At 40.1% G+C, this 16809-nt stretch overlaps 1 protein-coding gene across 1 annotated transcript in view; it reads left to right on the top strand.

Annotated features, from left to right (window-relative positions):
* LOC126184477 (dynein axonemal heavy chain 7-like) overlaps positions 1–16809 on the top strand; it is a 1143184-nt gene that overhangs the window by 1000942 nt on the left and 125433 nt on the right. The window contains exons 47-48 of the mRNA XM_049926869.1: positions 12592–12707; positions 12849–12997. Coding sequence (XP_049782826.1) covers positions 12592–12707; positions 12849–12997 — 265 coding nt within the window. The remainder of the gene's footprint in view (positions 1–12591; positions 12708–12848; positions 12998–16809) is intronic.

Genomic DNA, 16809 nt, shown 5'->3' with positions numbered 1-16809 from the left:
TCCTAACTCTAAGCAAAATGTGTGTACATCTTTAAAAACATAATTCATTAAAATATTGTCAATGCATATAGCTGACAGACCATTTTGCTCATTGATTCTGCAAAATTTAATTTGAAACTTTATTTTTTATTAAGTCAATGAATTTTGATGCTCTGCTATTTTCACTCAACACATTGATATTGAAATTAGCAGAAATTACAATTTTCTTCTTTTTTTTTTTTTCTTTACTAAGGTGTTCTAGCAAAAACTGAAATTTACATATGAAATACTCAGTTGTGACTTTCCCTGGGATTCTATATATCAAAACTATAACAATATTTAGGTTCCTTAATTTGACACAGCGACCCTCAAAAATACACTCGTCATTTAAACAGTTAGTCATGTCTTACATGGTAATTTAAATCTGAATGAATAAGTATGCATGAACCTCCACCTGATTTATTATTCCCACAAAATTTGGTCGTTACCTTAAAGTTTTCAATTTTACTTAAGATTTTTATTATACCTTCACTAACCCAGTGTTCATTTAAACAAATTACTTTAACATTTTTAATCTTGGACAAAAAATCTTGGACTCATCTATTTTAGAGATTTTGTCACCAGAGTATTCAGTATTTAATACATTTTCATTGCAGTGCCTGACATATGTACACTCAGCTCTGTTTACAATTTTATGTTTACTATTGGTTGGAAGTTGTTTAGATTCTTTAACATCCCCATCAGCACTTATTAGTTTCCCTTGTTTCTTATGATGTGACAAGTATCAGCAAACATTCTGCTAAGTGTTTTCAAACCCAATCTGTTAAGATGTAAACCATCTTTCCCCAGACATTTATTTCTCAAGGATTTATTAGGATCTATAAATACAGCTCCTAACCTGTTGCAATGCTCTTTGATAGAAGAATTTATTCTTGATGTGTATATTTCACTCACTGACCTTATATATATTATGTCACTTATTACAATCCAAGAAGCTTTTTAGAGGTGTCTTGCCATTTGAATCATGTTTCTAGTATGGACAATTTCTTCCTCACACCAGCTTCAAAAAGAATTCATCCGCACATGTAGGAAAACAGATTTGTAGTTCCAGATGGATTCATCTCTTGAAGTTTCTTCCAAGCTTAATAAGCTATTCAGATGTTATTCATTTGTTGAGACTTTATTCTTGGACAAAAATCAGTTTTTGTGTTTGGTACTACTTCAATGTTTTTCAGCATACAGGCTCCATTAGTGAGGAACTCTTCTTTGAGAGGATTCGTATCACTACTGAGCTGCTTGTAAACTCTTTATTGTATGTCACTTTTTCCATTTATATTTATTCCCTAATCAAGCTCTTCAGCTTGTTCAAAAACCATTACACATTCTTTTGAGGATTTCAGAAGTGTATCACTCTAGCCATTTTTGCTACTTTGAGCATTATTAATGTTTCTCTCATTTTCTTGTGTATGCTCTTCAACAACTGGTGTTTTCTTGCAACTACAACTTTCTTGATGTTTCAGGTCTGTATTTTCTTCTCTCAGTAGCCATAATTCACTTTCCAGAGTGTCTATATCACTTAGCAGCACTTTTATAAAAAGTAAGGTAATTTACTCTATTCAAGAGTTCCTTGAGTATGTGACAAATGACCCATTTTCCTTATGAAAGTGAACTATAAATTAACTGCAAACTGTACATATGCCACACTGTGGAACTATCTAATTTCTGTTTCATGTGCTTATTGTTAAATATCTGTTTGATTATTTGTTTGTCATTCACTGAACTATGTAGTTCATTTATCTTGTAATTAATCTATTAGGAAACTTCTTGTTGTTACTGACATTTGCAAAAATATGTATTGTATCCATCTTGGATTATTATACTGTAGTTAATAACATTTGTCATGTTGATGTTTATATTATTATTATTGTTATTACTATTATGTTAACACTGATGACAACAACTGCATGGCCGGCCGCTGTGGTCAGGCAGTTCTAGATGATTCAGTCCAGAATTGTGTTGCTGCTATGGTCACAGGTTCAAATCCTGCCTCAGGCATGGATGTGTGTGATATCCTTAGGTTAATTAGATTTCAGTAGTTCTAAGTCTACGTGACTCATGACCTCCGATGTTAAGTCCCATAGTGCTTAGAGCCATTTGAACCATTTGAACAATTGCATGTAAATATGCTCAACAGTGGAATAAAACATTTGTTTGTTTATAATTTCATCTTTTGACTTCACTGCCAATGATAAACACTTGTTTTCTTGTTCTAAACAGTTGGAATGTGACCACTGTATATTGTCACTAACGAATTAAGAACATACTCTGGTGCATTTTTCATGTAACATTAAGTTGCATTTAACACACAGAATTCCTTTAACTACATGTTATTGACACTTCTTACAAGATTACACTGTTTATTTTATTCTATTTTGGGAGCGACGTGACTCTGCACTCAACACCCAACACCATATTGAATTACTCTCAAAGGCAGCATGAATACGCTGCTCCATTGTCTCCACATCTGGAATAGGCTCTGCATGCACAGTACTTGTTAGATAGCCCCATAACCCAAAATTGCATGGGTTGAGATCCAGTGAATGAGCGGGCCATGCAATTGGATCCCCTCATCTCATCCATTCACCAGGGAAGACATGACTGAGATGCATCCAGACATTAATGATGAAGTGGGCTGGAACACCATCATTTAACAGCTACATAACCCTTTGAATCATCAATGGCACTTCTTCCATCAGGGGACGCAAAGTCACCCACGATTAATGCTGATAGTTCCAACCTGTTAGGCAATATGGAAGGAAGACAGATCCAAAAATATAGTAGACAGTTATCCCAGCTCATACATTCTGGCTGCACTAATGCTCATAACTCATTGTCAGCATACCATGGGGGTTCTGTATACTATAACACAGATGACTGTCATGAAAGTTGAAGATAAAACTCTGTGTTAAGGTGGTCTCATCTGTGAATTGCATGGATGACACAAATTGTGGAACTGTGGCCCCACATAATGCCATCCCAAAACAGCAGAGAACCTCCACCATGCTGCACACACTGGACAGTGTGCCTAAGGCTTTCAACCTGACTGGGTTGCCTCCAAACACGTGTCTGATGATTGTCTGGTTGAAGGCATATGCAACACTCATTGGTGAAGAGAACATTATGCCAATCCTGAGCAGTTCATTCGGCATGTTGTTGAGTCCATCTGTACCACACTGCATGGTTTTGTGGTTGCGAAGATGGACCTTTCCATGGATGTAAGGAGTGAAGTTGGACATCATGCAGCCTATTGTGCACAATTTGAGTCATAACATGACATCCTGTGGCTGCATGAAATGTATTATTCAACATGGTGTCTGTGTTCCTCTGAGCCATAATCTGTAGTGGTCATCCACTGCAGTAGTAGCCCTTGGGCAACCTGAACGAGGCAAGTCATCTACAGTTCCTGTGTCTCTGTATCTCCTCCATGACTGAACAACATCACTTTGCTTCACTCCAATATGCCTGGACACTTCCCTTGTAGAGAGCCCTTCCTGGCACAAAGTAACAATGCGGATGTGATCAAAGTGTGGTATTGCTCATCTAGGCATGGTTGAGCTACTGGCAACACGAGCCATGTACCTCCTTCCTGGCAGAATGACAGTAACTGATCAGCTGTCAGACCCCCTCCATTTAATACGTGCCGCTCATGCATGGTTGTTTACATCTTTGGGTGGGTGTAGTGACATCTCTAAACAGCCAAAGGAACTGTTTCTGTGATACAATATCCTCAGTCAATGTCTTTCTTCAAGAGTTCTGGGAACCAGTACAATGCAAAACTTTTTACCCTAACTTTGTACCCTATCTGCCAGCTATGCTCGAAACCAGTTTTTAGCCACATCACTTATGCCTAATGTGCAACAGCGTCAAAAGCCTTAGAAACATCTACAAATATGCCTACAACATCCTCATCCTTGTCAAGAGCCTCAATTACCACTTTTATGAATTTATCTATGGTTCATTCTGTACTTTTACGACTTTGGAACCCAATATGTGATTCATTTGGATGGTTATGTTTATTCAAGTAATTCATTAATCTGTCTTTCATAAATGAGTCTATTATTTTTTAGCATGATGATAGCAGAGAAATGGGTAAATCGTCTTGTATGTCTTCTGCTTACCTTTTGATCAGGCCAACCAAATAACCCACTTGTCCTAAATCAGATGTTTGACTGGAGGAGGTCTGATAGTGATCACTACAGGCACTGACAGAAATTTACTAAGCAGCTATGTGAGGCACTAGATATGTACAAAAGTGCTGTTAAATGCAAACCCCTAGTATGCTTCCTTTTTATATTCATCACATTAGGAATGTTTGTGTACATTAAAACTATTTACCAATATCATAAGAAAATTCACACATCATGTCTCCCATATGCCTCTTCATGATAAGGTATGTTGTACGGAAAGTGAGCAGTGTATCATTTGGCTCTCTTTTTAGTTTTAAACACATTTTATTAAATGTTAGTAAAATTTTAATGATGTGTTTATAATGTTCTCATTTGGATGCCAATAGTCCCGTCACATCTTTCGTTAAGGAAAATTAATGTCAGTGGCATGATTTTACCAACAATTTTAATTAGAAGATCTCCTTCCGGATATTCAGTATCTCTTAATGTCTTGGGGGGTCTCTGAAATTTGACATTCTTCAATTGGAGCATGTGACCTACTTGTTTTTAACTCGTAGTTGTACTCACTGCACTGTATTGACTTACAAAAATTTGCCAATCTTGACTCTTATGAGCCATCATCAGAGCTAAAAGAAATGCAGAAAAGGCAAAACACAAAGTTACTATTATATCGAAAAATTAACTGCTACAAAATAAAGAGATAAATACAAATATACTCAGTATCTTGTTATAAAAGTAGCAAGTCAAACAATCACATAGAACCTATATCAGTCACCTGACATCAACTGTAATGACTGCTCATGCAGCATCCCTATAAAATGGAACAGTCATTATCATCATCATCATTTAAGACTGATTATGTCTTTCAGTGTTCAGTCTGGAGCATAGTCTCCCTTATAAAATTCCTCCATGATCCTCTATTCAGTGCTAACATTGGTGCCTCTTCTGATGTTAAGCCTATTACTTCAAAATCATTCTTAACCGAATCCAGGTACCTTCTCCTTGGTCTGCCCTGACTCCTCCCACCCTCTATTGCTGAACCCATGAGTCTCTTGGGTAACCTTGCTTCTCACATGCGTGTAACATGACCCCACCATCTAAGCCTGTTCGCCCTGACTGCCACATCTATAGAGTTCATTCCCAGTTTTTCTTTGATTTTCTCATTGTGGACACCCTCCTGCCATTGTTCCCATCTACTAGTACCTGCAATCATCCTAGCTACTTTCATATCCATAACCTCAACCTTGTTGATAAGGTAACCTGAATCTACCCAGCTTTAGCTCCCATAAAACAAAGTTGGTCGAAAGATTAAACGGTGCACAGATAACTTAGTCTTGGTACTGACTTCCTTCTTGCAGAAGAAAGTAGATCATAGCTGAGTGCTCACTGCATTAGCTTTGCTACACCTCGCTTCCAGTTTTTTCACTATGTTGCCATCCTGTGAGAATATGCATCCTAAGTACTTGAAACCATCCACCTGTTCTAACTTTGTTCCTCCTATTTGGCACTCAATCCGTTTATATCTCTTTCCCACTGACATTACTTTAGTTTTGGAGATGCTAATCTTCATACCATAGTCCTTACATTTCTGATCTAGCTCTGAAATATTACTTTGCTAACTTTCAATCAAATTTGCCATCACAACTAAGTCATCCGCATATGCAAGACTGCTTATTTTGTGTTCACATTTCTTAATCTCACCCAGCCAGTCTATTGTTTTCAACATATGATCCATAAATAATATGAACAACAGTGGAGACAGGTTGCAGCCTTGTCTTACCCCTGAAACTACTCTGAACAATGAACTCAATTTACCGTCAACTCTAACTGCTGCCTGACTATCCATGTAAAGACCTTCAATTGCTTGCAAAAGTGTGCCTCCTATTCCATAATCTCGTAGAACAGACAATAACTTCCTCCTAGGAACCTGGTCATATGCCTTTTCTAGATCTATAAAGCATAGATACAATTCCCTGTTCCACTCATAACACTTCTCCATTATTTGCCGTAAGTTAAAGATCTGGTCCTGACAACCTCTAAGAGGCCTAAACCCACACTGATTTTCATCCAATTGGTTCTCAACTAATACTCCCACTTTCCTTTCAACAATACCTGAGAAGATTTTACCCACAACGCTGATTAAAGAAATACCTCTGTCGTTGTTACAATCTTTTCTGTTTCCATGTTTAAAAATTCGTGTGATTACTGCTTTTGTCCAGTCTGATGGAACCTGTCCTGACTCCCAGGCCAATTCAATTATCCTGTGTAGCCATTTAAGACCTGACATTCCACAGTATTTGATGAGTTCTACATCTACATCTACATCCATACTCCGCGAGCCACCTGACGGTGTGTGGCAGAGGGTACCTTGAGTACCTCTATCGGTTCTCCCTTCTATTCCAGTCTCGTATTGTTCATGGAAAGAAGGATTGTCGGTATGCCTCTGTGTGGGCTCTAATCTCTCTGATTTTATCCTCATGGTCTCTTTGCGAGATATACATAAGAGGGAGCAATATACTGCTTGACTCTTCGGTGAAGGTATGTTCTCGTAACTTTGACAAAAGCCCGTACCGAGCTACTGAGCGTCTCTCCTGCAGAGTCTTCCACTGGAGTTTATCTATCATCTCCGTAACGCTTTTGTGATTACTAAATGATCCTGTAACGAAGCGTGCTGCTCTCTGTTGGATCTTCTCTATATCTTCTATCAACCCTATCTGGTACGGATCCCACACTGCTGAGCAGTATTCAAGCAGTGGGCGAACAAGCGTACTGTAACCTACTTCCTTTGTTTTCGGATTGCATTTCCATAGGATTCTTCCAATGAATCTCAATCTGGCATCTGCTTTACCGACGATCAACATTATATGATCATTCCATTTTAAATCACTCCTAATGCGTACTCCCAGATAATTTATGGTATTAACTGCTTCCAGTTGCTGACTTGCTATTTTGTAGCTAAATAATAAAGGATCTACCTTTCTGTGTATTTGCAGCACATTACACTTGTCTACATTGAGATTCAATTGCCATTCCCTGCACCATGCGTCAATTCGCTGCAGATCCTCCTGCATTTCAGTACAATTTTCCATTGTTACAACCTCTTGATACACCACAGCATCATCTGCAAAAAGCCTCAGTGAACTTCCGATGTCATCCACCAGGTCATTTATGTATATTGTGAATAGCAACAGTCCTATGACACTCCCCTGTGGCACACCTGAAATCACTCTTACTTCGGAAGACTTCTCTCCATTGAGAATGACATGCTGCGTCCTGTTATCCAGGAACTCCTCAATCCAATCACACAATTGGTCTGATAGTCCATATGCTCTTACTTTGTTCATTAAACGACTGTGGGGAACTGTATCGAACGCCTTGCGGAAGTCAAGAAACACGGCATCTACCTGTGAACCCATGTCTATGGCCCTCTGAGTCTCGTGGACGAATAGCGCAAGCTGGGTTTCACATGACCGTCTTTTTCAAAACCCATGGTGATTCCTACAGAGTAGATTTCTAGTCTCCAGAAAAGTCATTATACTCGAACACAATACGTGTTCCAAAATTCTACAACTGATCGACGTTAGAGATATAGGTCTATAGTTCTGCACATCTGTTCGACGTCCCTTCTTGAAAACGGGGATGACCTGTGCCCTTCTCCAATCCTTTGGAATGCTACGCTCTTCTAGAGACCTACACCGCTGCAAGAAGGGGGGCAAGTTCCTTCGCGTACTCTGTGTAAAATTGGACTGGTATCCCATCAGGTCCAGACGCCTTTCCTCTTTTGAGCGATTTTAATTGTTTCTCTATCCCTCTGTCGTCTATTTCGATATCTACCATTTTGTCATCTGTGTGACAATCTAGAGAAGGAACTACAGTGCAATCTTCCTCTGTGAAACAACTTTGGAAAAAGACATTTAGTATTTCGGCCTTTAGTCTGTCATCCTCTGTTTCAGTACCATTTTGGTCACAGAGTGTATGGACATTTTGTTTTGATCCACCTACTGCTTTGACATAAGACCAAAATTTCTTAGGATTTTCTGCCAAGTCAGTACATAGAACTTTACTTTCGAATTCATTGAACGCCTCTCGCATAGCCCTCCTCACACTACATTTCGCTTCGTGTAATTTTTGTTTGTCTGCAAGGCTTTGGCTATGTTTATGTTTGCTGTGAAGTTCCCTTTGCTTCCGCAGCAGTTTTCTAACTCGGTTGTTGTACCACGGTGGCTCTTTTCCATCTCTTACGATCTTGCTTGGCACATACTCATCTAACACATTATGTACGACGGTTTTGAACTTTGTCCACTGATCCTCAACACTATCTGTACTTGAGACAAAACTTTTGTGTTGAGCCAACAGGTACTCTGAAATCTGCTTTTTGTCACTTTTTCTAAACAGAAAAATCTTCCTACCCTTTTTAATATTCCTATTTACGGCTGAAATCATTGATGCCGTCACCGCTTTATGATCACAGATTCCCTGTTCTGCGTTAACTTTTTCAAATATTTTGGGTCTGTTTGTCACCAGAAAGTCTAATATGTTATCGCCATGAGCCGGTTCTCTGTTTAACTGCTCAAGGTAGTTTTCAGATAAAGCACTTAAAAAAATTTCACTGGATTCTTTGTCCCTGCCACCCGTTATGAACGTCTGAGTCTCCCAGTCTATATCCGGCAAATTAAAATCTCCACCCAGAACTATAACATGGTGGGGAAATCTACTCGAAATATTTTCCAAATTATCCTTCAGGTGCTCAGCCACAACAGCTGCTGAGCCAGGGGGCCTATAGAGACATCCAATTACCATGTCTAAACCTGCTTTAACCGTGACCTTCACCCAAATCATTTCGCATTTCGGATCTCCGTCAATTTCCTTCGATACTATTGCACTTCTTATCGCTATAAACATGCCTCCCCCTTCACTGTGCAGCCTGTCTCTGTGGTATACATTCCAATCTGAGGTTAGGATTTCATTACTGTTTACGTCTGGTTTCAGCCAACTTTCTGTCCCTAACTATATGGGCATTGTGACCGTTTATTAATGAGAGCAGTTCTGGGACCTTTCTGTAGACGCTCCTGTAGTTTACTATTAGCACATTAATATTGTTATTCCCTGTTGCATTTTGCCTACTCCTACCTTGCCGCGTCTCAGGAGGCGTCTTGTCGGGCCTAGGGAGGGGATTCTCTAACCTAAAAAACCCCCATGTGCACTCCACACGTACTCCGCTACCCTTGTAGCCGCTTCCGGCATGTAGTGCACGCCTGACCTATTCAGGGGGACCCTACATTTCTCCACCCGATAGCGGAGGTCGAGAAATTTGCACCCCAGATCTCCGCAGAATCGTCTGAGCCTCTGGTTTAAGCCTTCCACTTGGCTCCAAACCAGAGGACCACGATCGGTTCTGGGAACGATACTACAAATAGTTAGCTCTGATTTCACCCCGCGAGCGAGGCTTTCCGGCTTCACCAATTCCGCCAACCACCTGTACGAACTGAGGATGACCTCTGAACCCAGACGGCAGGAGTCATTGGTGCTGACATGAGCAACAATTTGCAGTCGGGTGCACCCTGTGCTCTCTATCGTCGCCGGTAGGGCCTCCTCCACATCTCGGATGAGACCCCCCCGGCAAGCAGACAGAGTGAACACTGGCCTTCTTCCCCGACCTCTGACTTAATTTCATCCACTCCAGCTGCTTTATTGCACTGCAACCTATTGACCATTTTCTCCACTTCCTCAAATGTGATCCTATTTCCATCATCATTCCTATCCCATTGTACCTCGACTAGTGATTGTATTTTCACCTACATTGAGCAACTCTTCAAAATATTCCCTCCATCTGCCCAAGGAATCCACAGGATTCACAAGCAGTTTTCCTGACCTGTCCAAAATACTTGTCATTTCCTTCTTACCTCCCTTTCGAAGACTGCTAATTACACTCCAGAATGGTTTTCCAGCAGCTTGACCCAGAGTCTCCAACCTGTTTCCAAAGCCTTCCCAAGATTTCTTCTTGGATGCTGCAATTATCTGTTTGGCTTTGTTTCTTTCTTCAACATAACTTTCTCTGTGTACCTGAGTTCTAGTATGTAGCCATTTATGATATGCCTTCTTTTTCCTTTTACAGGCTGCCTTGACAGCATCATTCCACCAAGATTTTTGCTTCATCCTACCTTTACACACTACTGTTCCAAGACATTCTTTAGCCACTTCTAGTACTGTGTCCCTGTACCTTGTCCATTCCTTTTCCAATGACTGTAATTGACTACATTCAACTAACTGGTACCTTTCTGAGATCACTGTTATGTACTTGTGCCTGATTTCCTTATCCTGAAGTTTCTCCACTCTTATCCTCCTACATATGGACCTGACCTCCTGCAATTTCGGCCTCACAATCCCAATTTCACTGCAGATTAAATAATGACCAGTGTCATCAAAGAATCCCCTGAATACACGTGTGTCCTTCACAGCCTTCCTGAATTCCTGATCTGTTATTATATAGTCAATGACAGATCTGGTTCCCCTGCTTTCCCAAGTATACCAGTGAATGTTCTTATGTTTAAAAAAGGAGTTTGTGATTACTAAGCCCATAATACACGTGTGTCCTTCACAGCCTTCCTGAATTCCTGATCTGTTATTATATAGTCAATGACAGATCTGGTTCCCCTGCTTTCCCAAGAATACCGGTGAATGTTCTTATGTTTAAAAAAGGAGTTTGTGATTACTAAGCCCATACTGGCACAGAAATCCATGAGTTGTTTCCCATTTCTGTTGGCCTCCATATCCTCTCCAAATTTCCCCATAACCTTTTCATACCCTTCTGTTCGATTTCCAATCCTGGCATTAAAATCACCCATGAGCAGAACACTGTCCTTGTCCTTTACTCTAACAACTGCATCACTGAGTGCCTCATAAAAACTATCCATCTTATCTTGATCTGTCCCTTCACAATACGAATGTACTGACACAATCCTAATTTTCTTGCTAGACACTGTCAAATCTATCCACATCAGTCGTTCGTTTACATACCTTATTGCAACTACACTGGGTTCCATTTCTCTCCTGAAGTAAACCCCTACACCCCACTGTACTATTCCTGCTTTGACTCCTGACAGGTAGACCTTGTATTCTCCCACTTCCTCTTCTTTCTCACCCCTTACCCAAATGTCACTAACAGCTAAAACGTCCAGCCTCATCTTACTTGCAGCCTCTGCCAGCTCTACCTTCTTCCCAGAGTAGCCCCCATTGATATTAATAGCTCCCCATCTCATTACCATTTGTTTGCCAAGTTGTATCTTAGGAACAGTAATGTTTGTAAATGGCACATGATCATGCCTTGCTTAAATGTGTGGAAATTACAATTTTTTATGTTTAAAAAACTGTAACATAATCATTAAGTTTCATTTTTTGAAGTACAATAATCAAATACAGTTTTCAGTATTTAAAGAAACTAAGCTAAATGATTACTGGCATCATGGGTCCACTTTTCCCAAAAATGGAATGATTATGGCTGTTCACTGCTTTAATTAGGGAGTATATAAAACTGCAGCATAAGTAAAACCATAGTAAACAGAGATACAAGTATTTTGCCAGCAAAGGGTAGTAAAATGTGTATGTAGAATTGAATGACAGAGGATCGTCCCTGTCATGTCCTGTACAGCTGCACAGCATACAGACAGGTGGGAGCTGTCACATCAGCTCTTGGGCATCATGTAAAGCATATAATTAACAAGGCACTACCTCATATGATCTGGTGGACACATTGAGCACATGACATCATAAAGAAGCCTACTCTTCAAAAATTTTAAAATAAAAATTTTGGCTAAATTTACTTTGTTCATTTAAAATCCATTCTGAATGTTGTGTTTTGATATTGAAATCCTCTGTTTCCTCCTGGATATTGAGCAATCTTCCTTTCCTGTTTTGTGCCTTGTTAGTTACAGAGTGATATGCATGTCAAAACATGATTTTTTCCTTATTTTCTGTATATGTAAGCAAGGCACCTTCATGAAACCTCTATGAATGTAATTGATCCATTTTATAAGTACAACACATGAGCAGACATGGCAGTGACTGAGATGGGATTACATGACTATCCAATGAGTTAATTTTGTAACAAAGTACTTGGTATATTTCTGTTTTTCTCCTTACTTTCCACTTTTTAAAATTTTTACTTTTAATTTAAACTCTGCACTTAACATTTTTTGATAAAAGGTGGTTTCAATCTAAAAATGAATCTCTGAAGTTGTTTATTAGTTTTAGTCTATGCATATACTGACCAGAAATCTAAACAATACTGTTGTTGGAGATTTAACAGTACCATTGTTTCTGTTCTCATAATATTTTAGTGTCACATATTATGGTCTGTAGAAATACCTATTCAAATACTAAAACCTTTTGACTCCTTTGCAGCCTGGCATTTGTGTCGCATGAAGAGCATTTAAAATATATTCGAGAGTCCTTTACATATAACCTGTACACTAAGGTCTGCCGCTCATTGTTTGCGAAAGATAAACTGCTGTTCTCATTCCTGATCTGTACAACAATTATGATGTGAGTAGAAATTTGTACTTAGATTTTATGATCTCACTTACATCTAAATGTAGAATAAAATACATTTTAAAACTTTTTCTCCTTCTATATTTTCCACTATAGGGTAATTGTGGCCTTATATTGTCGTTTTATGTACTACAGGTCTAACAATCAGCTTTATCCTGAAGAATTAGCTCTTTTGCTCTCTTCAGGCGGCTGTGAGAACGAAATGTTGAATCCATGTGAGGAATGGCTTCCACAAGAGCTATGGCAAAAGATTTGTTTCATAAGCCAGGCACCGTATTTTGCAGGTATTGCCTTTTTTCTATTACTGTTTATCTGTGAGAAATTTTAGAGAGATAATCTTTCAGTTTAATATTAGATATCTGATATAAGATGTGTTAAGGAATGAGAAGTACACAGTCTTTGATATTTTAACTGTACAATTTCTTCCTCTGAGAAAATCAGCCATAGTGTGTGACACTGATATAGGAGTCTCAATAATATTGAAAGCACTGTAAGAAAGTTGGTAGGGTTCCTTGAAAATCCTAATCATTGTGCTAGGATCAGTGTTAGTGTCAAGGTAATAAAGGAGCTGTACAGTCCACCTAAGCAGAGTCCCATGCATTGTAATGCAATTGAACAGTGATAAGTATCATAGAGATTGCTCACTAGCAAATGTTTCAGTATCACCTTTTAACTATTTCAGCACATAGCTAGCAATGAAGTTGGGTGTCTTCTATGAATATTTCTACCCTTCTCATGAGCCAGGCAGTTAATCAAAGCTCTCAAATTTCTCCCACGCACCATACTCCACCAGTAGTTACTGCTGAAGCATGTTTTCAACTTATGGTAATAGACAACTGATGACAGTGAGCAAGCACAATCAAAAAGCCCGGGTGTAGCAAACTCAAATTAAGTTATGGTTGGATGACTTTCTGAAGATATTCATGATATGGCACCACCCAAAGGATACACACAATAAACGATAAGGATTCAGAATGTAATATCCACTATGTGATATGTGTTAGACAAGTTATGAATTCCACCAAAACTGTTATAAGACATATCTGAAAACTTTGAAAGCCTGCTGCGTAGCATTAAACTTGACATTTGCTGGTAGGCAGAGCCATTGTATCTGTGAGAACTCATGGAGCTTACTGGTAGTGCCATGCATCATTCTCTTGACCAGTCAGAGCTCACAAACACTCTTTAATTTCCACCACACCAGACACAGCGGTGTATTCACCTTGCTAACGTCTCACTTGTAACAATACACTGTTGTTCCTGACTTCTGAAACTATGTGTCTAGTTTTCTCTCTCTGGATTACTCGTTGGACTTGTTTATCTGTAACATGATCTCTACTTATCTATTTGCTCATTGTTTGTCTCTATGTCCACACTTAGCAATCCACTGTTGATGGCCCCAGGTTGGTTGGCCCAGTCTCAGCAGTTCCCTTTTAGCCACAGCTGAGTTTCTGTTGAATTCCATGACAACAACTGGGGGTGGGGTAATAGATTAGCAGTGTATCATGGACGTAAAATTTGTGAAACTCCTGGAACTATTGACCATGGGATTTCATAAACAACTCGAGTGTCACTATATTTGGCAGATGCAGCAAGATAGGGATGAGTTGCATCATTATGTGGAAAGAGTTAAGATGGCCTGTTTGGCCTTGTTAGTCAACTTGCCAGAATGGGAGTTAGTTTCAATTGTCCTGAGGGGAATGCGAGCAGCAGATAAGTCACATTTTGTTTTGCATGGACATCCCTCCACTTGGGAAGAACTTCCTGCTGCCGTTTAAGCGATATCTGCATTGCCACTCTTGGACGATAGACACCATGAAGTTAAAATTCAGCCCATTGGCGATACTGAGGGGAACTCTGGATTACCAACATAAGCTGAGTCTGTTAAAGAGGAATTGTGGTGTTGTTTCAGGTGCGGTCGAACAGGGCATTTAGATCACACTTGCATTCAGCCTTGGACACCCAGAGCCAATAAATGACACCTGGCTGGGCAGCAACCCTGGCGTCAAGCCTTTAAACCCTGGTGTGCCCATGTCACTGCTTGATCACCATCCCCACTGCCTTATATTTGTTCTCGAGTAGGTGGCAAACCTATTTGTGCCCATTTGGATTCTGGTAGCTCCTTTTCATCGTTGAACTTGGAATGGTTTCTTGAATTTTGTCATCTTGCGAGACAGGCCGGTCCCTTCTTCGGTGCAGAGATGTCGGGTTGCCAACGGACAGCTGTTGCCTCTGCATGGTTAGGTCCAAGTGAGTATCTTGATTGGGGATTTCTCGTGGCACTTGTCTTTGGCCTTGGTTAAGGAGCTGCTGGTTGATTTGATTTTGGAATGCGATTTTAACGGTAAAACTGGTCTTGTCTTGGATTATTCTGAGTACACCTTTTTCTTTAAGTTCACTTCTGGTCAGAAATTTTGGTTCTGTGAGTGTACTAAACGTATGGTGCATCGAAATGCTGGCTGTTGTTGCTAAGCTTAGTGAGTTTGATCTCATATATGTTTGTTCCCAGCAGGCTTCGAACTAGGGGTTTGTTGGAGAGATTCCCAGAGCTTCTCTTTGATAGACTGGGTATTACTAATGTTCTTTAATACCATATTCACCTCTCTAACCAAGTTCGCATCAGGCAGTCCCCATATCGTCTCTCACTGTGCCGGCCGTTGTGGCCGAGCAGTTCTAGGCGCCTCAGCCTGGAACCGCGTGACCGCTACGGTCGCAGGTTCGAATCCTGCCTCGGGCATGGATGTGTGTGATGTCCTTAGGTTAGTTAGGTTTAAGTAGTTCTAAGTTCTAGGGGACTGATGACCAAAGAAGTTAAGTCCCATAGTGCTCAGAGCCATTTAAACCATTTTTGAGCCATCTCTCACTGCCTAAGATGCAGATACTAAGGGGAAAGATCTCCAAAATGCTTGAGCATGGAGATATTAGGCCTCCTACATCCCCTTATGCCCCCCCCCCCCCCCCTTATATTCCTCGTCCCTAAGGATCACGGGTGGAACTTTCAGACTGTTGTTGACTACCATCACCTAAATAAGAAAGTTGTCCTCAAGTTGGTTCCTTTACCTGATCTTCATAACTCTTTTACTGGGTTTGCCAGGGCTAATTCATTTACTGTGCTTGACCTAAACCAAGCCCATTATCAGATTCCCTTAGCCGAAGAATGGAAGCACATTAGAGCATTTTGTACTGATTGTAATCTGTTTGAGTTTAATACGCCCCCCTTTGGTTTGGCTACTGGCGCAGTGTCCTTTCTCGTTTGCTGGATAATATTGTTGGAGACTTGAAATTATTCTGTGTTTACAATTACCTGGATGATTTGGTAATTTATAGTCGTTCATTTCAAGAGCATTTGGAATACATCCAGCAAGGTTTTGCTAGGTTGCAGGGGACTGATTTGACTGTTAAACCCAATAAGGTGACATTAACTAGGCAGCAGGTATCCTTCTTAAGTCACTTAGTATCAGGTGAGAGTATTTGCATTGATCAAGAGCGGACTAAAGCCTTAAGAGCCCTTCCGCTGCCCACTGGTAAGCGAAGGATTTCCTAGTTCATAGGGATGGCGAATTATTTTAGGCATTTTGTCCCTAATTTGCTCAGTTGGCAGCTCCTTTAAATGAACTGTGCCAAAAAGGGGTGCGTTTTGAGTGTGGACCTGCTCAAGAGGCCATGTTTGAGCACATCAAGGCGGCTATAGCTAGTCCTCCAGTTCTTGGAGTGCCTGATCTTAATAATAAATTTATTGTCCAAACCGATGCATCTAATGGGGGAAGTCCTCCTTCAGGAGTTCGAGGGTGAAAGGCAACCATTAGCATACATGTCTCATCGGTTAACCAGCATCGAGCTTAAATATTCTGTTTACAAATGTGAGACATTGGCTGTCTTGTTCACAATGGATAAGTACCGGTTTTATCACAAACATAGAGTATTTCAGCTAAAGGCTGACAATCAAGCCTTAAGCTGGGTGCTAGCCAGACTGCGTAAAACTGGCCGTATCACGAGGTGGGCGGTATGCATTTCAGCGTTTTAGTTCGAGGTTAAGCACATTAGAGGCACTGAGAATGAGCTCACGGATGTCCTCAGCCATATGTTTGCTGAACAA

This window comes from Schistocerca cancellata, chromosome 4, assembly GCF_023864275.1.
Source record: "Schistocerca cancellata isolate TAMUIC-IGC-003103 chromosome 4, iqSchCanc2.1, whole genome shotgun sequence".
Taxonomy (NCBI): domain Eukaryota; kingdom Metazoa; phylum Arthropoda; class Insecta; order Orthoptera; family Acrididae; genus Schistocerca; species Schistocerca cancellata.
Note: the sequence above shows the minus strand (reverse complement) of the source record. Positions and strands in the feature narration are given on the sequence as shown.